The sequence below is a fragment of the Zootermopsis nevadensis genome, unplaced genomic scaffold (genome assembly GCF_977971745.1).
Source record: "Zootermopsis nevadensis isolate Lab colony 2312 unplaced genomic scaffold, Znev_1.0 Znev_ptg000013l, whole genome shotgun sequence".
NCBI lineage: Eukaryota > Metazoa > Arthropoda > Insecta > Blattodea > Termopsidae > Zootermopsis > Zootermopsis nevadensis.
Window position 1 is genome coordinate 16745108 of NW_028259145.1, and position 22340 is coordinate 16767447.

The 22340-nt window shown below is 39.0% G+C and overlaps 2 protein-coding genes across 4 annotated transcripts in view; one reads left to right on the forward strand and one right to left on the reverse strand.

Annotated features, from left to right (window-relative positions):
• LOC110837574 (putative glutamate receptor) overlaps nucleotides 1–14610 on the reverse strand; it is a 27675-nt gene extending 13065 nt beyond the window's left edge. Inside the window, exon 1 of the mRNA XM_087348758.1 lies at nucleotides 14472–14610. The gene's annotated coding sequence lies outside the window, so the exon portion shown is untranslated. The remainder of the gene's footprint in view (nucleotides 1–14471) is intronic.
• On the forward strand, nucleotides 2632–22140 carry LOC110837573 (uncharacterized). 3 transcript variants are annotated; one of them, XM_022079843.2, is made up of 12 exons: nucleotides 2632–2735; nucleotides 10042–10141; nucleotides 10949–11120; nucleotides 12773–13055; nucleotides 14480–14713; nucleotides 16029–16286; nucleotides 16977–17200; nucleotides 18439–18525; nucleotides 18856–19510; nucleotides 20524–20765; nucleotides 20906–21135; nucleotides 21802–22140. In XM_022079843.2, exons 2-12 carry the CDS (start codon nucleotides 10111–10113, stop codon nucleotides 21963–21965), a joined length of 2580 nt encoding a protein of 859 aa, XP_021935535.1. In that variant the 5' UTR covers nucleotides 2632–2735; nucleotides 10042–10110; the 3' UTR covers nucleotides 21966–22140. The 3 variants fall into 3 exon arrangements, with proteins under 3 accessions (XP_021935535.1, XP_087204878.1, XP_021935536.1); XM_022079844.2 differs by lacking the exon at nucleotides 2632–2735 and adding an exon at nucleotides 4957–5116; XM_087348752.1 differs by lacking the exon at nucleotides 10042–10141 and having other exon boundaries at nucleotides 2663–2735.
• The last annotated feature ends 200 nt before the right edge of the window (nucleotides 22141–22340 follow it).

The window sequence follows — 22340 nt, forward strand, 5'->3', positions numbered from 1 at the left end:
ATGTATGTCCTGGCAGAGAGAGAGAGAGAGAGAGAGAGAGAGAGAGAGCACGGCAGTGACCTATCTTATATTCCTAGCTACGGGCTGGACGACCGGGGTTCGATCCCCGACGGGGGCAGAGGATTTTTCCTCTAGCCTCTGCGTCCAGACCGGCTCTGGGGCCAACCCAGCCTCCTCTACAATGGGTACCGGGATCCTTTCCCGGGGGTAAAGCCGGCCGGGGCGTGATGCTGACCACTCACCCCCATCTAGTGCCGAGGTCAAGAAAGAGAGGAGCTATACCTCCACTCCCCCCAAACGCCTACATGGCGTATAGTGGGACAAATTTTACTTACTTTAGGATCAGTGGTGGAACTACTGCGGATACGCCGTATGTCTTGCTTGCTTAGTAATGCCTTCATCCCATATTATACAAATTAATAGTCGAAACTTCACATCGTATAATTATATTCTCTCCTTAATTCCTGAATTACGTCTTCCATCCTCATTGATTTGCATCTACAAATATTTATAATTAACACAGTATTTCATAGCGGCGAGAGATAAATTATGTCCAGGTTTCCCGTCTGTGCCTCTCGTAATTTCCTTGTCATATCTTTCAGGTGTTAATCATCTCGCGCTGTCGCAAATCGGTCACGAGATTTTCAGCGACAGACAGAGTCAGACCGCTACACTTTCTTTTCCGATTATAAACCGCAGTCCCTTGACATATTTTAAATCGTGTGGGGGTACACAACGTCCTTGTAGTTGGCCTTTTGTTACGAAAATCCTAGTTGACAGCTTATTCTTATTTTCAATTTTTGTAGTGGAATTTTCATGTAAGTTCCACATTGCTGTAACAATGTTTAGATTTGTATCTGCTATAATTACGGATTGGCATCATTTTGCCGAGGGACATCATCGCGTTTAAGAAATAAACAAATACATTTCTTGTTCGACTTCTTTTTCTCAGTTAACTCTGACAGGAGGACAGCCTACTCTAAATACTGATTGATTTTCTTTCTTCTCATTATATTATTTTCCCAAGAAGATATTCGTAACAGCAAACGTTCATACAATCAAATAAATATACTTTAAAAAGGACAGAAAAATCTATCGCATTCATATTTTCACCCCATTTTAGATGTTACTTACGTTTAGCATACGTCAGTTCTGTTTATCTGCATATCGCATCTTTAAGTCAAGATCATGCTGCAATCTGTCGGTGATCTCACAGACTACGCGTTCAGTCACAGAAACAATAGAATGGATAATCGGATCATAATTAAATTTGACGTGTAGTTTATGCCATTGGGGTCCGCAGTGGCTGCGCGGTCGTAGGCGTGGGCTTTGTGCCGCTTGGTCGCTGGGACCGTGGGTTCGAATCCCACTCAAGCCATGGATGTTTGGATCTTGCGCCAATCTCTTCATTTCTACGTATTTCTACAGCCCACATCCTCAAAAATCTGCGTCACATATTCCAACCTTTGTCTCCCCCTACAATTCTTCCCTTCAACTGTTCCTTCCATTACGAAATTAACCAATCCTGGGTGCCTCAGAATGTGTCCCACCATCCTATCTCTTCTTCTCGTAAGATTTTTCCATAGACTTCTTCCTTCGCCTATCCCGTCTAAGACCAGCTCATTTCGTACTTTATCAGTCCACTTACATATATAGCTGATAAAAATCGTTAAACAAGTACAGCCTCATGTAACTAAAAGAAAACAAAACAAAAATACTTCTCAGTTGTACTGTCTAGGAAAAATTTTCCGCATTACACAGGTAAATATTCGGATCAAAAGAGGATGAAGTGGACGATTTAGGATATTACGTACGAGGAACTTTGTGGATTTATACAAGTTATCTAGTAGCCTACCACTAATCTTACGACAGTTCAAGGCAGCTGAAGAATGAATTCAGAACTTCATAGGAACATGTCCACTTGTCCAAGAAGGACATTCATAGGTAGATCGTAAGGAAACGGGTGTTGAGGATGGAACTGGCGCAGGGCAGTGTCCGAGGGTGGGCCTCCACCTTGACGGCGTTCTCATACTAGACACCAAAACGTGGAATTTCATTACAGTCTGTATAATATTAATGCACAAAACTTTGTTTTACATTGAAATTTGCGAAGTCCCTAACATTTAATATATATTTATATCTCTGACAACATAGGTCTCAGTGGCGGTTGAACCACCAAAGAGAGAGAGAGAGAGCTGAAGGCAAATGCGAAGAGGAAGAAATTAGGTCTAGAAACAGATAAATGGAGTGGGAAAGAAAGGGTCGAGATATATCGAAGCAGGAATCGAACCAAAAAGCACAGCAACTGCTCGGACTAAATATATGTGAAAAAGGGAAGAGATCTAGGTTCAATACGAAGTAATGTAATTAAGGCAAAAATTGTGTGATGCTTGGTCTAACAGATTCATATACTGAGGTATAAATCTTATAATAAGATACGAGAGAATAACTAGAAATTAAAAATCAAAATAAGACGTAGGTTAAAACAAATGAAAGGCGAGGAAATGGAGATGGATGAATAATGATAAAAGAATTTCCATTGATGCAGTAAGGGAGAAGTCAAATCCTGGAAAGGGTTTTGGATTCACAGAAGTGATGCATCAGAAATGTGTTTAAACAGAGGAGGAGTGGCGAGCGAGCGGGTTGGTATTGTTACTACGTCAGTTGATAAGGGACGGTGACAAGAGACGCACGTGGAGACGCCTCACTGCCGGAGCGGCGTCATAGCTGTCTGGGTAAGTACCGGGCCCTTCATTCAGATCAGCAGGGCTGAGATGACAGTTCATCAGAATATTGTTTGCTGCCAACAGCCTTATTTCCTTCGGAAACAGATCTGTAAATTAAGACTCGAAGAAGTAGTGTCAAATTGGTGATGTTATTTTAAAAAGAGTTCAAAATTAAGGTACCAGCCTGCAAATAATATGTGCATGTCTATTTAAGTCCTATATAACTGGAGAACAAATGTGTAACCCATAATGGAGTACTTATAATTTCTAAATGCTTTACTTAAAAATTTTGTATCCGCCATTGATCATTATACACATTTATTACAGATTCACATAAAATTCTGACAAAGTTATTCAACAATAGAGATATTATTAATCACAGACAGAAATTGTTGTTCAGTAATTTATTCGAAACGACACACAAGTTCTTGTATTTCGTCAAGAATATAATGCAACTAAACATTGCAGGATTCTATGATAATTCTGGTCTAGGACAAGCACCCATTTTGTACGTCCTTGACAAATTCTAGGATTTCTTTATGAAGAATACAGACCTTCACAACAACATTCATGAAACACACTTTGGTGTAGATAATCTCAAGAATGCTATTCTAAATCAGAAGTTCTTTTATGGACAGACGTGATATCACAATTTTGTTCACACTGAACAAAAATAAATGAAGACCTGGCAATAAGCGTTAGAAAACTCGTTTATAAGAGGAGTGAGATAGTACTCTTAACCTCCCCAGTACGCTATAGGTTACTGAGAACGCTAGTGTACATGCATTCTGACTTGTCAGTTTCCTAGAATATTACGCACCTACTCACGTCAAATGAGATAATAACGCGAACTCTGAATGAAATGAGGACACGAGGCGACCGATAACGATTACGCTCCAAAATCAAATGTTTTTTGGCCCCAACCGGCATGTTGCAAACCATTTTAATATCAAAGATGTAGGAACGTCTTTGTCACTCATGCACAATTTCGACTATCACTTTGACGCACGTATTGTAATTATTTTAAATCGTACGCATTAATAATTTATTAATTAATACAAGACTTGACGCTTTCACTGCTACAAAACTGGATAAAATCTTCTCGTGCAACAAGCCATGTCAATTCTGGACAGAAGCCCAACGTTTCGGAGACCATCTCCGCCTCCATCATCAAAGGTATGATCATTCCCTTTATTATTTTCTTGATTATTCCCCTGGTGACGGAGGCGGAGATAGTCTCCGAAACGTTGGGCCTCTGCCCACAACTGACACGGTTTGTTGTCCGAGAGGATATTATGTAATTAATAATTCAACCGGAATTCATTTGTTTAAAAATACAACGAATGTAGACAAATGGTTATAGCCGACGTTTTGTTAAGTATAAAATTCCGCGTTTGATGGACTCGGTCCTAGGAAACTGAGTTAATTGAAATTCAAACGTGCTTGTGAACCTCAGTGCGCTGTCAAATAAAACATTTTATACGAAAATAAATATACTTTTGCTAACATTCAGCCTATAGTTGGTAACCTGTACACCAGAGGCTGAACTCAGAATCTCTGGGGCGTAAATAAGAAACTGTAGCCATTATTTAAAAAAACAAACAAGGTTTCACTTCATTGCTAGCTTTCTTCATTACCTTCAGTTTCACTTACTCAATTATTTTCTCAGATTTCCCAAGGCTTTTACATCTGTGTTTCGAAGATGACGAGCCTTCTTGTGATACTGCAGTCATTATTTATTTGAACACGGATTACTGAATTATTTCGAAATACTACAAATTTGCAATTTATGAGTCACAATCTGAAATTGCTGATAAGAATTCAATCCATACAGCAAAGGAAACGCTACACTTCATAATTACAGGGATCTACTGTTAAATGCTGTTTAAAGAAATACTTGATATTAATAATGAAAATAATACGAAGTACACAACTACAAAACACAGAATTACTGTTTAGGTAGATGGCAGCACTGGGCTTTAAAAGGTTAAAGTACTAACCCAGTATTTTCCTGGAGGGACTTAGAAAAAACATGTTTAGTCGACTGTATAATTTATAGCTAATTGAAATTTCTTTTATACGCTAATTTTCTCATGGGGCTCCCCGGCCGGAGGTCCCTTTCAAATAGTTCAATCTATCCCGGCCTCGAGGTATAGCAACGAATATGTCTGCGAGGCTTCTCCTGCTGTATTATCATTACGCAAGTGACGCTGCAGTCAGGTTGAGATAAGATTCTGTAAGTCTCGAGAGAAGACTCATATCTGATAAGTGATACGAACACAACGTTCTTGAAGCTAATTAGAAATGTCTGCAGTAAATAATGTTAAAAGTGGTAAGAAGAGAATACAAAAATAAATTCGTCTTCACCAATTTTACGTCACTATGAACTAGTAAGTATAAAAACAACTCACTCTGGGATGGCGCATTAAAATATTTAGGTTTTTTACAGCACTTCTGTCACCATAAGGTATGTTTATAATGTATCGCCATACAAATTATAACACTGTGTTAAAGGTGAAGGCAAAAACACGCTATGGTTTTGTGCTGTCGGCAGCCACGATGGTGTAGCTCAATTCTGAAAGTTTGTGACGATGGTGAGTTGTTGAGGCAAACTATTTTCTGGACATTATCCAACGTCCAAGACACGATGGAGTATCAAATCTAAAACTTATTGACGATGGTGAAGAGTCAATTGAATAAAAATTTTCTTGGATATTATCCATCGTCTAGTAAATATAAAACGTAAAACGACGTTTCGGAGATGGGATTAGATCTATCTAGTGGGCCCAACTGTGTAGGAACCTGAAGACGGAGATATAGTCCCATCTCCGAAACGTCGTTTTACGTTTTATATTTACTAGACGATGGATAATATCCAAGAAAAGTTTTATTCAATTGACACGATGGAGTAGTTGATAACAGGTACAATTATTCCGTGGCGTACCGTTCATACCAAATTTCACGAAAAGTGGTCACTTTCTTTGCAAAATTGAAGTTCGTAGCCATATAAGGTTACGTATGGATAGATAAAGATAAAGGCGAACACATATGCCGGCTGTTATGAACGTTCGGATTCTGTAAGAGCAGAGGAATTTCTTGGCCAGCTGAGAGACTGACTGTGCTCTATGAAGTTGTAGGTTACATGATATAGGCTATCTGTGAAGTTCCTCATTGCGCAATGTTTTCTGTCTTTAGCCAAAATAGTCTCTTGGAATTCTCTTCCGATACATCCACAAACCACGTTATTTCCTTCGAATGAGAAACCAGATTCAATACCCATAAAAACAAGAAGTGATATTTGTGTCTACTAATCTTTATACTTTTAGATAGGGGTGGGAAAACATTCTAAAATGAACAGTAGCTAGCATAATACCTTCCGAATTTATTTAATCCTTCTTCCTTCGCCATTCACACTTCACAGACAAAACAAAATGTTGGAAAATGAGAGCAGAAAAAAAATAAATTACGCTCGAGTATGTAAGGAGAGGAGTACAGGCCCACAAGAACAGACACATTAGCGTGATGTATTTCACGATCCCTGTAAAATATTATGAAAATATAATTTAATTTGAAAATTGGAGAAGCCAGAGAGCTAGCACACGCACGATTAGGTCCCTGTGGAAATCACCAGGTCACATTGAGCACGACTTCAACATTACCACAAATTAATTCCTTCGTGTTTCGTTATCAAACTACAGGAAAAAGTCATTATATAAAGAGAGCTAATACATCCTTGGAAATTGTGGAAACGTTCTAATACTCGAGAATGATAGGTGCAACTCAAAATCGCATGCACTTAAAAGTCAAGAAGCAGAGGATATTCGGGGATGCTTACTGACGTGCAGATCAGAATTTTTGTCTTTCGTCTGATGTGAGAAACGAAAATTAAAATATGCACGAACACGGTTTTCCTCGTTATCCTGTCAAACTTTATATCTCGCATTGAGGGAATAACACAGGTTGAGATTGTTTGAGAACGGGGTGCTGAGAAAAAAACTCGGGCCTAATACGGAGCAAATGACAGGAGGCTGGAGAAAATTATTCGATCCTCCATAATTTGTACTCTCGCCAAATATTATTGCGTTAATCAGATCAGGCAGGATAAATACTGTGAGCCATATACTGTGCAAATAAAATACAAGAAAAGCATACATGCTTTTGGTAGGAAAACATGGATTGAGATCATTTTGAAAGCGTGGATGGGTGACCTTTAATAAATAACATGGCAGGGGTGTACACTGGATCGATGTGACTCAGGATTGCAGCCAGTAGCAGACGCTTCTCAAAGTGGTAAACAATTCATGTTCCGTAAAAACTGTCGAATTTCTTCACTACATGAGTGACTATTAGCTTTCAAGAAGGCCTCAGCAACATGGAATTAGTCTACGAACTTCCATCTCTTTTACGCTTTCCGCCAAAGACGCTAAAAAATTTTCTCGGATATAACTGTGCCAAGTTCGATTCCCTCACGATCGCAAAACGTTCAAGGAGCAGGTGTTGCTTAATTCACGCACAAGATAAAAGTAGCAGTTGAGCTGCTTCATTTTTAGAATCCTTCGCCACTAAATAACTCAGGACGCAACATTCAATGTCTCGGCTATCGCTTACACATCAGAAGTTCGCACAGCAGCAATGTAGATATTATTGGCACGCCACTTAAGAATATCATTCAGTAAAAACAATAGCCTACATATTAAGCCAATGCGAAACACTGTAAGACAGGTACAAGAATGCAGAATGTTCGATTAATGTATTTTTTGAAAAGGAATTGTGCAAGGAAGGGTGTCTGGTCTTGCCGGAATTCCTTGTTTACGTATTTGTTTCGTACACAGATTTTATCATACCCTTCTACTTTAATCGCTAATAGTTTTGGTTTCACTGTACCAACTTCCCGTCGCTAGTTAAATTTGGCGACAAAATGTTTATTTTCCTTTACGCTTCACTTGAAAAGCTTATTTTTGTAGTAAAGGACAACCAACGCTCGTTCTGGTTGTGAAAACCAGCGAAGACATTTAGGCCACTCACATGTGTGGAATCTGACGTCATATCCTCGAGTAAAGACATCGGCAGCAACTTTTCTGTCAGCATCACAGTCAGAAATGTCAGTACCAACTTTGTTACAATAGCAAGTATTAAGTGTGGTTATCTTCAGAACAAAGAAAACAGAACAGAGAACGCTGTTCGTTCCCTGTCAAATGTAAGAAAAGGATAGCAGGTCGCACTGTCCCAGAAGATCCTCTGTATATACGTATCTATTTATTTATTTACCTGGCTCTGTGTGACCTTTTCTCCCTTTGGGGAAACCAATATACGACGGAACACAAATTGTTTGAGCGCGGTAAATAAAAAGTGTGAATCATTTCCAGGATGTTACAACATTGTAGAATGTAAGCAGTGCAAGATGGCAAGACCACGGACAAATTGCGCAGCGCGAATCTGGAAATTTGTGGTGTTATGTAAACAATCACAGGACACAAACATACAAACAAAGGCAGAAGTACGCAGTTTTGCGCTCGGGTCAAACTGAAGATGTACCTGCTTTAAAAAAAACAAGAAATAAAACTATAACACGGACGTTTACGATGTATTTTTCTTTGAACTCTGATACGAGATACAAAGGTAAAGATTAACAGAACTTTAATTTAAACGAAAGAAATCGATTAACTTTGGTTCCTCTCTTAATATTTACTGACCCTGACAGTCAATGACGTTTCGTTTATAAATATATTTTGTCTGATGATGTACATACAGTTCTGTCTGTCATATTTTACTTCACTGGTGTAAAAAGACTGATGCAATTAAGAAAGTCTACGTGTTTCAAAGATGTGTCCCGAGGTAAGTGGGCCTTTTGTCACCACGTCGTGCGCGCCTACACATTTCGGAAGGAAGAGAGAACCTCCACAAGCGGGAGGTAGCTGCGAATAAGCAGCCTCAGATGGGAATTGGGCCGGGCTAATAACCCCTGATCATAAGAAGCTAGTAGGCCTCAAATTCTGGCAGATACTTCAACGACATGACCTCGTTTGTCCTGATATTAGTTGCCAATATAGTGGGCATGAAAACAAGGCATCTTTGCTGGAAACTTGCATCATCTCTGAATTGGAAGATGATGGAAGCAACGATGCCAATCTAGCGCTCGTAATCCTACAACTGTTATTGAAGTTGCGACATAAAACTACGTTGTAATAATTTCATATTGACATCCTCTGGTGTTTCCAGAGCGACGTTAAGAGAAAACACGAAAAAGAAACTGCATCTTCTTTTAAGACTACAAACAACGTGCTCCATTAATAATATTAAATATCACTGGAGATGATTATTTGAGAACACGAAGCGAAACATATGAGAAGACGAAGAAGGAAAAGAAGACAAATTAGTTTTTATCTCTAAGCATCGACCGTGGGAAGATTCACACTTTCAGGGCTATCTACTTGTGTCAAAAGAACCTACACGTACGGCCTCTGTCAAATTACGACAACCCATCTATTTTGTATTCGGAATGTTCTCAGTTCGATTCTCGGCAGGCAACCGGCTACTATGGCAGACGTTTGTTGTGATTTTCTACAATCGTTTCAGGAAATGTTCAGAAAATTGCTTGAAATATCATCTGCAATAATTAACATAATCTACGAACTAACCTACAATATTAATAAAAATATTTCAGTGGTTACAATTAGTCGATGAATGGAGTGATTTGCACTAAGAATTCTACTAGCTGAGTATTCGATATGCAAGATTACGTGCTACTGTGACAGAAGATTTCAGAGATTTCTGTCAATATCCCTGGACTAATTTCTGGAAAGTACTTTTAAATAGTATCCCTACGGATCCATTCTGCATTTTACATTCATGATTCAACAATGAAATTGAAAACACGATAATATCATTAAGTAACTTAAGAATCCACCAGTCAGGAGAAAAAAATTTGCCAGTCAATCAACTTTCTGAACCAAACACTTACATTACACACTTCAGTAACAGACTAGTGTTACCATTCAGAACTTCGAAACAATATTTTATGGAATTTAGAAGGCGTATCGTGTTATCGAATTTCCAGACAGTAACATTGTTTCGTCGGACGATGAAACTCTAAATTCTATTTAAAGGACGATTGCATGAAAATGCAACCTAGATGAAGAACTTGGAACAGAGGTTGTGCAACGAAAAATCCAATAATCACTTAAAGACAATTTAGAGAAACAGTCTATATCTCCAAATAGGACCTCCACGTGACATATCTTTCGGTGACTAATCCTAAAACTCGTTATTGTATTGAAATAAACTATTTAATTTGATTTGATATTTGTATTTATAGAAACTACGCTGACCCTGTGAAAGGATGATCTTTCCGTAATTTTGTACGATGGTCAACAGACCGTGACACATGATTACCATGTCCAACACCTTTCGTAAAGGTAAGCTCTTTATGTGCAAGTCGTCACATTTATTGCTGGTATATATCTATGGACGTTACAGAAGTGCAAAGGTAATATACGGATATTCTTTATACATAATTAGACCTGTCGGCATTTCATTTAAGACTAATTTACCTTAATACATCCACGTTAAAACAGTCTTACAAGTTGTAGGTGGGTACCACTGTTTCTGAAGAACCGTCAGGGGTGAGGATAGAGGCAGTATACATATTAATCCGAAATGTTGGTACCCACCTAGAACTTCAGGCGTCTTCATAAACCAGAAGATTACCAAGGGAAATGTCACAGGCTAAGATCTCACAGATTTTACAAGAGTTCAGGATCCTCATGACAATGCTGGATTGCAATATAAAAATATAACTTCAAGCTATCTGTTGCTCCGTCACCATACTGATTTGCACGCCCCCAACCATACGCAAGTTCAGGTTAAGTTAATTTAAGGTAATTAAGATTAGTTTACGTTATGTCAGGTTAGTTCAGGTTAGGTTAGGTAAGGTTAAGTTAGGTTAAACGGTAAACATCGGAGGAGGGAGGTTGTGAAGCACGTAATTTTATACGTTTGGTAAATTGATATACGTATCTGATCACCTCTTTTCCAACATCTTCCTCACGCGACCAATTTGGATCACATCCATTCTATAACTTGAGTTTATACCTACCAAAACACCCTCTTTAGGAATCTAATTTGCTATGGACCTCAGTTCGACTGATCCACACAGTCGACAAAACAACACAGGTATTCAGAAAGTTACGTGTAATTGTGGGACTTGCTATGCCTGTTTCCAGGGACTCCAAGTGGCTTCATGTTCTGCAAGTCGCACCTGCTGATCTTGGTGCTAACATGGCGGTCGGCCGTATCGGCGGTGCAACTTGGACTGGACGAGGTACGCGACATTTCAGTCTGTTCTGCCGAAGTGGATACTTGTGAGGGGCGCATCACTTCCTTGGACATATACGAGTATGTATCTGAACTTATGCGTCGAAATAAACTAAATTCGGTGCTCAATGCAATGAAGGTATCGGATTTGTAAAATTATTTCATTAACAGCAATTTGAATTATGACAGACAACCAAAAAGAAAACTGAAAATTAACATTATCTAACTCAACAGAGCAGAGTCCATATCGAGTAGCTGACAGTCGATCAGCTGGCCGAGAAATGTGTTTACAAGAGCTCGAAAATTCACGCTATACTGAGCCACTGAATCGAAGTCTATACCCCGATACCATATGCCTTTAAGATCCATTTTAATATTATACTTTCTCATGGGAAGAATTCTTCAGAGATATGTCTTCCTTTCAGGGAATGTTCATGTAAAAAGATATATGACATAATTTTCCCCGTGTGTTTTACACGTCTCGCCAATTTCATCCCTGTTCATCTGATAACTGTAATATTCGGCGAAAAATTCAATTATTTCCATCTATTACATCTTTTGTCCTTGGTCCAGCCATTCTCCTCAATACATCGTTCTCGAATATTCTAAATTTGTATTCTTACCGCAGTGCGAAAGACCAAGTTCCGCATACACACACTTAAAACACCCGCAATTGCGAAATTTCTTCTCGTTATCGCCAAGGCCAAAACAACGTACTAGTTCTAGTTTATTGGTAATTAAATGGCATGATTTCTGATTCTGCAATGTAGCAATTATTCAATTAAGTTTCCTTTATAACTTCCTGAAAAATATTATTGAAAAACACATCGAGTTGAAATTACAGTAAGCAAATTTGGCACACATTGCTAGCTACTTCTTTGAAATTCTATGGCAACAGCTCATTACTACAACAAAAAACCCCGCTGTAATGGATACGACCGCACAATGCGGATTTGGCGCTCATAATATTCCAGAAGAAATACAATTATAAGAAGTATAGTGCACGGGTACAGAAAGTATCGTTTCCCCCCTTCATGTCTTGTAAGCAAAAGTCTTGCCCTCGGTATTTTTGTATCTAGAATTTGTGGCATTGTGCCGTCAATATTTTCTGAGCCGAAATGGCTTCGCGGACAAACTATTTTGTAAGCAATGAACTAGACGAGGCATGTCTACCTTGCGGCCCTCTTCGATGTTCGACGTGCCCCGACTCAGTTTTCAGAATCATACAAGATGTCCGGCCCAGAGAGTCCCATTTTTAACAACTTTAAAGTTTCAAATGCGCGTCAAATAGCTGTTTGTAGACCGCCGTTATATATTTAAATTAATAAGTAGAAATGTGAGGTTAAAGGTTCTCACGGCGACGAATATTAGTACAACTGTCTTCTGGAAGCTACGCGGCATAGTCTGGTAATAGTCCGACGTTTCAGAGGTGACGATGGTGGCAATAAACACCTTCGAAACGCCGGTCAGTTTCTACCAGACTACATAGCACATGCCACAAGACAGTCGCCTTCAAATGGAGCTTGTGTGAAAATAGAGGGAGAAAAGTACATTCTAAGCTTGGATTTAGTAAAAGTAGGCGGAGTAGTCTCTTTTTCAAGCGGCTCGTAAAAGATACCGAGTGACATGCCTGAGCTAGATCAGCACAAAGCTTCTCAGAAAACAAATAACTTTAACTGCGCACACGAGAACCAAAGTAGCAAGTTGATGACTAGAATTTCTTTTTGCAAAAGGTACGCGGGCAGCCGCTGTTCCTGTGATGCAGACTGTCATCTGTTTGGAGAGTGTTGCGTGGACCGGGCAGTGCTTGCGGACACACCAAGCTCCTCCGCAGACAGCGGCAGCAGTACACAAGTCACCTTAACAGACGAGGAACACTCGCACGATGTGCCTGGCAACACGTCCGATGTAAGGGGCGAAATTCAGGAAACGACAGAGGTGTATGGAATTCCGAGTGACAGATGGGGGTGCCAGAACCTTGTGGTTACCACGACCACATTTCTCCCGGTGAAGAGGGTGAGACTTTAATATGTAAAATTAGTAGATCACGTAATTCAGGAATGCGTTTCTGAATTACAGATTATGTCGTGGACACGATGATATTCCGCTACGGGGAGTACATCGTCGTCCTGCGACGTTTGATATTCCGGAAAGAAACTGAAGAAATCCACTGATTTTGGACCTTATATGATCTTTCAGTTTATTATGTTGTATACGTTTATTGATTCTATGCAATGATTTCATTGAAATATTCCATCGGGGTATGTTTTCTGTTGATACTAGAGAAAGAGTCCGGTCTTCGCCCCTTTTCTTAAATAATTGTACTGGAATAAATAAAGAACTTGATTGTTTCTTGTGGCAATCTTTAGAATACAGCCCCTTAGACCCATGTACTGTTATTGACCGTCATGATAGGGCATAGTGGTTGATTTTGTATAGATCATCTTTGAATTACAAAACCAGTTATGGTCACCTGTCAATAAAGTCTGAACAAAAGCGGAAAATCGTAAATTATTTGTATACAGGAACATTTCCTTCCAGCGTTATTTCATATTTTCCAAACATATGAAGGGTGTTATTTTATTATTTAAAAATTGATATATATGCAGAGGCAGGGCCCTTGAATATCGCGTGTCCTATTTACATAACCGTCGAGTGATCAGTTCGCCAATCTTTGCTTCTTCCTCACTGGATGAGGCAGGAAGCACAATATCGAAGACCAACAGTCAAGAATTTTAACTTGGGGTGAAGAACAGGATAATTTGGGAGAGACTAGACTTGTGTCCTCTTTTCACATATTGTTCCATCTGTAAATTCACTGAGGTGAATGCAGGACATAAGTCATTTTGTAATGGACGAGTTTATAATTTTATTTCTGAAAGTGAAAACTCATTTTCGAAACAGCAAGTAATTATTTTTTCGTTTCTACACAGAGTTATGATTGTGATATTATGGTGAAACGTTTCTTGAAATAATTATGAGAAAATTTCTCTTACTCTGTGTGTCAAACGGCTTCCCACTCTTGATGGATTTATGCAAAAGAACAACTGGGCATTGCTCTTCTGGCTGTCACTTATTAAATCAAACCATCAGTATGCTTTCCCTATGTGAAATATGGGGGCATAATAAAATGAATGTTCTCCTGAAGAAAAAAAAAACGAAACAAAAACAACAACAACGGTGTGTTGTCACGCCTATCAATACAGTGAATCCGAGCGGTTTATCGCAATGGTAACACGTTGACTCTCACTCTGAAGGTAGCCAGTCAGGGACCGTGACCCAGGCAATTCCGAGGTAGTATCATAAAATAAATTACCAGCATATTCTCCCATGCCTTTCCAATTCATCGTTCATAATCATGGTGTCATGTTATCTAATGCAATGCGGAGACATAGGCTTACTGTATAAATAAACATTTGGAACTTTGGTTACCTGCTCAGGTTCGAATGGTGGTGAGATGCCCTGCTGATGCCAGGCCTGAACTATCTGACAAGTGCGCGGCTCTGAACAGATCCAGCTCGGATTTCCACTACACTATGGACATACCAATGCTGAGTTCAGCGTCTGGAATCTGGTACCAGAACGTATACTGCGCCATCTGCAATGAGGATGCAGACAAATTAGTACGCCTTATGTACTCCCTTGAATGTGATCGGAATTACACAAAGGAAGAGGCAAGTTTAAAACTCTAAATTTTGCAGAAATAAATCTAACACTTTTCCTTTCTCACTTTAAGATCCATTTCAGGGCAAATGAAGTGAAAAGCACATATGATATAATCATGCCAGTAACACCGCCGAAACTACTCAACCGATTTAATTCAAACTCGGCATTGCAGAAACATGCACTAAATTCTGTCGAGCCATTTTGATTTTGTTTAGTTCGTGCTAAGGGCGACTTTATTTACGGTGTTGAGTTAACTATTGGAATGTGTATATTCTTTGCTTCTCGCATATGAAACTTTATGTACGACATTTCTGTCACAGGACTATTACTCATTTTGTCAATATTAATTATATTAAAGGCCATTTTACTTGAGCATCTAATTAAAATTTTACGTATAGGCCTACAGTTTAAGTTTTTTGACAAATTTTAATTGAAATCCAACATACAATATTATTGTTATTAGTTATAGCTGATTCACTTCAGGGATGTTGCGCCATGTAGTTTGGTACAAGTTACCGACGTGTCAGAGGTGCTTGCTGCTTCGACCATAGGGGCAAACTACATGGCGCAGTTTCCCTGATGAATTAATCTTCACACTCGCCAACATAAGGTCCTGAAATCTCAACTATTTTAAGGCACTTTTCTTAAGATTCTAAATAAACTTCGGCCTACAAGCTCATCTTTAGAGCCTTTTTATGGTTTTTAAAGGAACACATCATGGCAATTAAGTGGGTGCTTATAATAATTAGCTGTTTTATGATGCTGCAGACAGCAACAAAATGGCTCCAAGAAGAAGCATTGTATTATTAATATTACATGATTATTAACAAATTATTGTTTAAAAGTTTTAAAGCGAAAAATTATGAACAAAAATATCATACGCAGACACAGAATCAGAATATGTCACATTCATTCTACTTATTAAATGCTACTTCAGTCATAATTTAATTGAAATCACTTGTGAAAATATACATTAAGAGTAGAAACGATAACTTGCAAACACAAAGAAGTCTTTATTTGCTGCATAAGAATAAAATTCTTTGTACTCTTTCATGAACTATTCCCATATGCACTCATTTGTTTACGTGGGAAAGTGAACTGTCAGCAAATACAACTGCCCTTAAAAAGAAGTAATGCCAAATTGTTAGTGAGAGCTTACTATCTTGTGACTTGTCTTCTGTACTGTCAGGACTTGTATACATTACTGCAGCTGCCAGATAGCTCACTCTCCTTATGTAACGCAGCCATGAGGGTGAGAGACCGACTTTCACACCCACACAAAACAACTTAGGGTCTAACGTAATTAATAAGACTACAATATAGACATTGCAGATACTGAGAGAAGGACAGTACTCCACTGAGCCACTTCAGTGGATCTTATGGGAGCCAGAGGAAAGTCGTTGTAGACTGATGACGGAACTTCAACCTGGAATATCACCAGGGTTCTTACGCCCATGCGGCAAAGTTGACAGCAAAAATCAGAATTTGCTGCTAATTGAAGATTGTCCTCCCGACTGGATGGACCATACTGTAGCCAAGAAATGCAGAGCATATGCATTTTATAGCAATATGAGATCAAATGTAAGTAATTTCAAAGTAGTTTATACTTACCATTAATCTCCCAGTCTTTTGAAATAGCAATACAGTATATCATTCATGCTTGTAAGGTTCTTTTACGTGCCGTAAATCTACGACATGGGACCGCAGGTTTTACTTCCCCTCCGAAGGAAGTTGTGCTGATTTTCATCACCCTTAAAAATCCATCGACCTCGGCCGGGATTGAACCCGCGAACCTTGGGTCCTGGGTCCAGTGGCGAGCACGCTAACCACTAGTCCACCGAGGGCGACAATTTAGACAATGGACTGAGTACAAAAAAACATTTCTACACATTAAATCCAGTGGTGTTATATGCTACCTCGTTACCTTGTTACCTCTTTACTTGGCCTTAACTATGGAACCATTTCTGGGAAGGGAGGCCTTACTAGCAACTGCTGCTGCTTCATCAAGGCAGAGTTTTGCAGAAATTGTCTTCTAGTGTAGGTATTTAATGAATTCAAAATCATATTTGGACCAATAAATGGAAATAATTTAGACTAAAAAGTTCCAGAATGACTGCTTATTACAAAGACGATGGTAATTTTAATTATCAAATAAAATAAGAAAAATCTTATTCACTTAACGATGTGTGTCAGCTCAGTTCCAAAAATCTATCCCAATCCTCTAGTAGAGTTTGTGGTTAAATTATATTGTTTGGTTGCATGTATTCTTAGGATGCTGGCGTGATAATAGGGCCCAGTGATAATGACAAAAGTGCTGTCCTATCAGCGGTGTTCAAGAATCCTCACTGTGCCTTATGTAATGGAGTTCCACTGCAAAATACAACGTGCTGGCTTAAATCACGGCTACGTACTATAAGCAAGGCAAGGGGTCACGTGCCATCCTTTTCCATCATTATGGATTTTACGTTTTGGGAAGATGAGAATCAAGAACTCAGGTGAGATGTTGCAACTTATTTCAAAGACGCATTACGGAAAATTCGGATGTTCCGTGACTTTTTGGCTTACTTAATAATGTTTTTTAAATGATTATGTAGCAAAATGTGGATTACATGTGAATGATAAACTAAGGAAAATGACAAACAATGTGGCCATCATTTTAAGGTATTATACCTGAATATTAGTCCAATGACTGAGAAAACCACGAAAAGATAATGTTGAAGTTTGAATGTAGGACCTCTCAGACACTAAGCATTACTTATAATCACTCAGTCATAATGCCCTGTATACGTTCCAGTGGTCAGGACTATTAAGGAGATCAAATATAGGAGGATGAAAAAGGTGGGACCTACAGCACAGAAATGAGAAATGCAAACAACATTTAAAAGTCTGAAAGGAAGAGACCATTTGGGAAACCTGAAAGCAGATAGGAGGGTAAAAAACTGATCTTAAAGATGTAAGGTGTGAGGATATGGCCTGATTAAACGGACTCAGGACAGGGCTAACTTGTGGTGGACTGCTTTAAACAACGAAACAAATAAGAAGACGGCCGTCTTCTGGGTTGTAGCGCCATGTAGTCTGGTAGAAGTTTACCATTGTTTCAGAGGTCCTTGCTGGCTCCATCATCAGGGCAATCACCTGACAGCGGAGGAAGCAAGGACATCTGAAACCACAGTGATACAACCGAGAAGACAGACATCTTTGTACTCATTGCTGTGAGAACATCAAAATCCTACAGGGCAATGTATATTTGGGTTCCATAAAAGATGAGGAATATCTTGCCTAGAAGAATGACTATCACCTTCTCAAGGACTTTCCTCTGTACAGTTGTTTGTTTATGTACAGACAATATAAAACAGCATTTAACTATGTAAGATTTGAGGTTTTCACGGCGATGAGTATGAAGATTTCTGTCTTCTGTGTTGTTGCGCTGTGTAGTCTGGTGGATATAACCAACGTTTCAGAGGTCATACTGCCTCCGTCATCAGGGCGATGAGGTTTTCACAGCGGTGAGCATGAAGATTTCTGTCTTCTGGGTTGTTGCGCTGTGTAGTCTGGTCGATGTTTACCAACGTTTCAGAGGTCATACTGCCTCCGTCATCAGGGCGATGAATCGCAGTATGACCTCTCAAACGTTTGTAAACATCTACCTTACTACACAGCGCAACAACCCAGAAGACAGAAATCTTCAGCATTTAACTATGATTAAAACTTTTAATTTAATCTTATTTTTTAGGTCATGTGAACTGCCTGATGGTTTTTGGGATGTGCTACACAAAACATGCATTCAGGTGCAAAATGATGATTTGGATGCTAGAGCTAAGTAAGTGTTAAGGATGGCTGAGGGTATCTGATAAATTGGTAGAGAAAACCGACAGGACTATTAAATCTATATACTACTGAAATGACGAATTGTACAAAGGACTACTTTCCATCATGCATGCTAGTCAGTTATTACAATCTTCCTCTTTTTATTGCTTTACGAATCTGCAAAGAAAACTAAACTGTAGAATAAAAAGCTGCATAATTTGAGATTTTGAAAAGGAACATAATAGTCCAACAAAATGTAAAACAATATTTTTTTATGTATCAAAAAAAAGGCACCCCTCAGTAAAACATCTGCACACTCATTAATCTATTTTTCTATTTCCAGTTCCAGCAGAATGTTGAATCTCACGTGTCCAGTCGTCACACTAACACACTCTGAATTCCAAATTCTCAGCAATGGTTCCGTACAGTACACAGGCAGTAATTTAGACTATTTAGGGCATGTTTTTGATGACTTTGAAATTACTGAAAACCATAGTGCTATTGTTTGTGCATTGCAACATGATAAAGGAAACGAGGACCTAATATCGGGTGCATATCAGGGTTATCTTACAGTGTTTTGTCTTTCTATTTCTATTATCTGCCTTGTCCTACACATTGCAACTTATTGTGCACTTCCAAAGCTATGCAACTTGCCAGGTAAGAACTTGCTTTCTCTGTCATGGGCTCTTCTGTTCGCACAATTGCTTTTCCTGGTCGGTATCAATCCCATATTTGAGGTTCCACTTGGGGTGTGCATTGGCATTGCAGTGGTAGAACATTACTGCTTCCTAGCAGCATTCTTCTGGATGAATGTCATGAGTGTTGATATCTGGAGGACATTCTCAAGGTCGACATTAAGAGGGAATGGAGGCATGAAGACTCACTGCAAGTTTGCAGGATATGCCTGGGGATCTTCAGCTTTTATAGCATTCGTGGCCATGAGTGTGGACTTCTGTACGGAAGATGGAGCTGTGAAGCCGTCTTTTGGGACAGGACAGGTAACAAACAGTCTTCTGTAATTACTTATTCCTACAGATTACCCATCCATTTAATCAGAGATCTTTGTAAAGATTGGTATGCCTTAGGAGTATACTTTAATAATTACATATCAACTACTCTTTTGTTCGGGTATAAACGTGAGTCTGATTTTAAAATAAGACTCATTATCTGTACAGAGAAAATAAAACAATAAATATTTTTGTCGAATTGCATAACAATTGCTGGATTATAAAGCAGCAGGACCATCCTTAAGCCTACAGATGAATCAGGCCAAATATCTCAAAATGTAATGTCATTGGTAATGATGATAATGGTATTTGTGTCTACCGACTGACCTCATCCACGTATACCAGGAAACGTATTTCAGAAACTTGAACTGAATTTCTATCTGTTACATCAGTGGTCCCCAACGCGGTGCCCGCGGCCGCCAAGGCTCTTTTTTTGGGTGCCAGCGTTGATACGGAAAGATGTTATACTGAATAATGAAGGCCGTTCAACCATGAACATTATAAAATCAAAGCACACATCTCGACTTACTGACGCCCATCTTGACGATTGTTTGCGAGCAGCAACATGATCCTACGCTCCCAAATTTTAAAAACTGACCGATTAAATGCAGTGCCAAAATCACACTAACTTCCGACTTGAGTAATAATATTTGTGCTTAAAAGTACGTATTTTTGATTACGTGGTTTCTTGTATCATTAAACGTCGCGTTGCTTTGTGTATTATTTGGTGTCCATATCTTATTTGTCCAGAGAAAAGAAAATTTGGCTTTGTTAATTGGTTGGTGCCCGCCACGATCTCATAAACTCTCAAATGTGCCCGTAGGCACAAAAAGGTTGGGGACCACTGTGTTACATTACCAAGGTTTCACTCCCATATAAGCTGAAGAGAATCTTATTTCAACTGGTAATTCTGCCCCTATTATGGCACAAGAAATCTATCTAGACAGAGAAAAGCGAGTGTGCCCAAAAAGCGACTCCACAATTATTGTTGTTGTATGTGACAGGTTTGCTGGTTTGGTAACCGAGGAGGTCTGGGTCTGTTTCTTGCAATGCCTCTGTTTGTTATACTGATGGTGAACTCAGGGCTGTTCGCTAACACCGTCTACAAGATATGGCAGGCACAACTTCAAGGCAAGAGGTATATCCGCGATAGAACACGGGATGAACTCATACAATCATCTTGTAATTCCACCAACATGAAGGCAACTATCCACAAAAGGAAAGATGATTCGGGTATAACCAGTCGGTAAGTTTTATATGGACTCATAAATGAAACATCCTTATTGTAAAATATATTTGGAGAAGTTAATGGTGAAGAGAATGTGAAGGAATGTAATTTTTATATGTATTCTGATGCAGGCACTGATTTTTTTTTCTGTTGTGCAGGAAAGACAAAATCCGTTTCTACCTATACTTAAAGTTGTTTACGATCATGGGCCTGACTTGGATATTTGGTTTCATAGCAGCCTTTGCACATGTTACATTTCTGTGGTATCCATTCATTGTCTTCAATGGATTACAAGGAACTTTCATCTTTGTAATGTTTGATATGAAACGCAACATTGCTTGTATGCTGTGGGATAAGTATGTCAGTCAGTATGGATACCAACCTCCACGTAAGTGTGCATAAATCATAGGCAACATATTTTATTCTTAGTGTAATAAGCTTTTAAATACCATTATTCAAACTATATGAAAAATCACATTAAAATTAGAAGGCTGTAGTTCAAATAGGTATCATTCATCAAGCAATTTTATAAGCCACAAATTTGGTTCAATGAAGTATATCTCTTTCACATCCCATCCTCATTTTTTTCGTGTCCAGTACACACCATTCAGCATGGTGTGCATTGGTGGTTAGCAGGATTCACGACCCATCAGTACATGGGTTCGATCGGGACCGCGACATTTAACGCTCCTGCTGTGACACCCTTTTTGCGAGATGATGATGAAAGTAGAGTAATTGTTGGGATGCCACGGAGAAATCGGGGAAACCTCGGAGGAAAACTCCACGGCCTTGCCCAACACAAGTTATAAATCGAACCCGGGACCCCAAGATTACAAGGCCAGCGTTCTAACAGCTAGACCACCGTGGCGGTCATAAATGTGCATATAGTGACTTAAAATCAGCCAATACCACTTCCTTCCACATCCCTTCAAATATAACATTTACTAGTTCTACCATTTGACATTACATAATGCTTGCACAATTTCACCCTGGATTATGAGAACTTTAAGGCAGTGGTTGAGCAGAGAATAGAAATATTTTGTTTGTGTTCTAGGTTTCCTTCTTGCTAGATCCTCCAGTTCCACTACAAGATCAACAGTATCAAGCAAGATCAAGTCCAGGGACTCGGCATCAGGCAGTGACAAGACTCACTCTACAGCCACTACCAGAACCATTAGCACTGCATCAGATCCACATCTCACATTGACGATCACCTAAGAAACAAATCATCTTGAAATCGGATGACTTACGCAGTTCTTATACGCAAACAACTAGATTCATAGCATTGCATGCACATAATGCATTTTCAAAACTTATTGTTTGTAGGATGCTTTTTGTTTCTTGAGGTTGTTCTTTTAAATGTTCGCAGAATAAAAACTAAAAATGTAAGTAATATTACTGAAATAAGTTGGACTACAATGTCCACATCATGAGAAAAAAAGAAGTGAATATGTACAGCTTGAAAATACTCGCTCTTATCCTATCAAAAATTGATTTTCTGAAAAAAAAAATACCAGCAAATAGCAGAAAAAGGATTATTTTTTACAGAGGAGCTGCAGGTCAGAATCCTCTGTGAGAACCTAATAGTCCCCG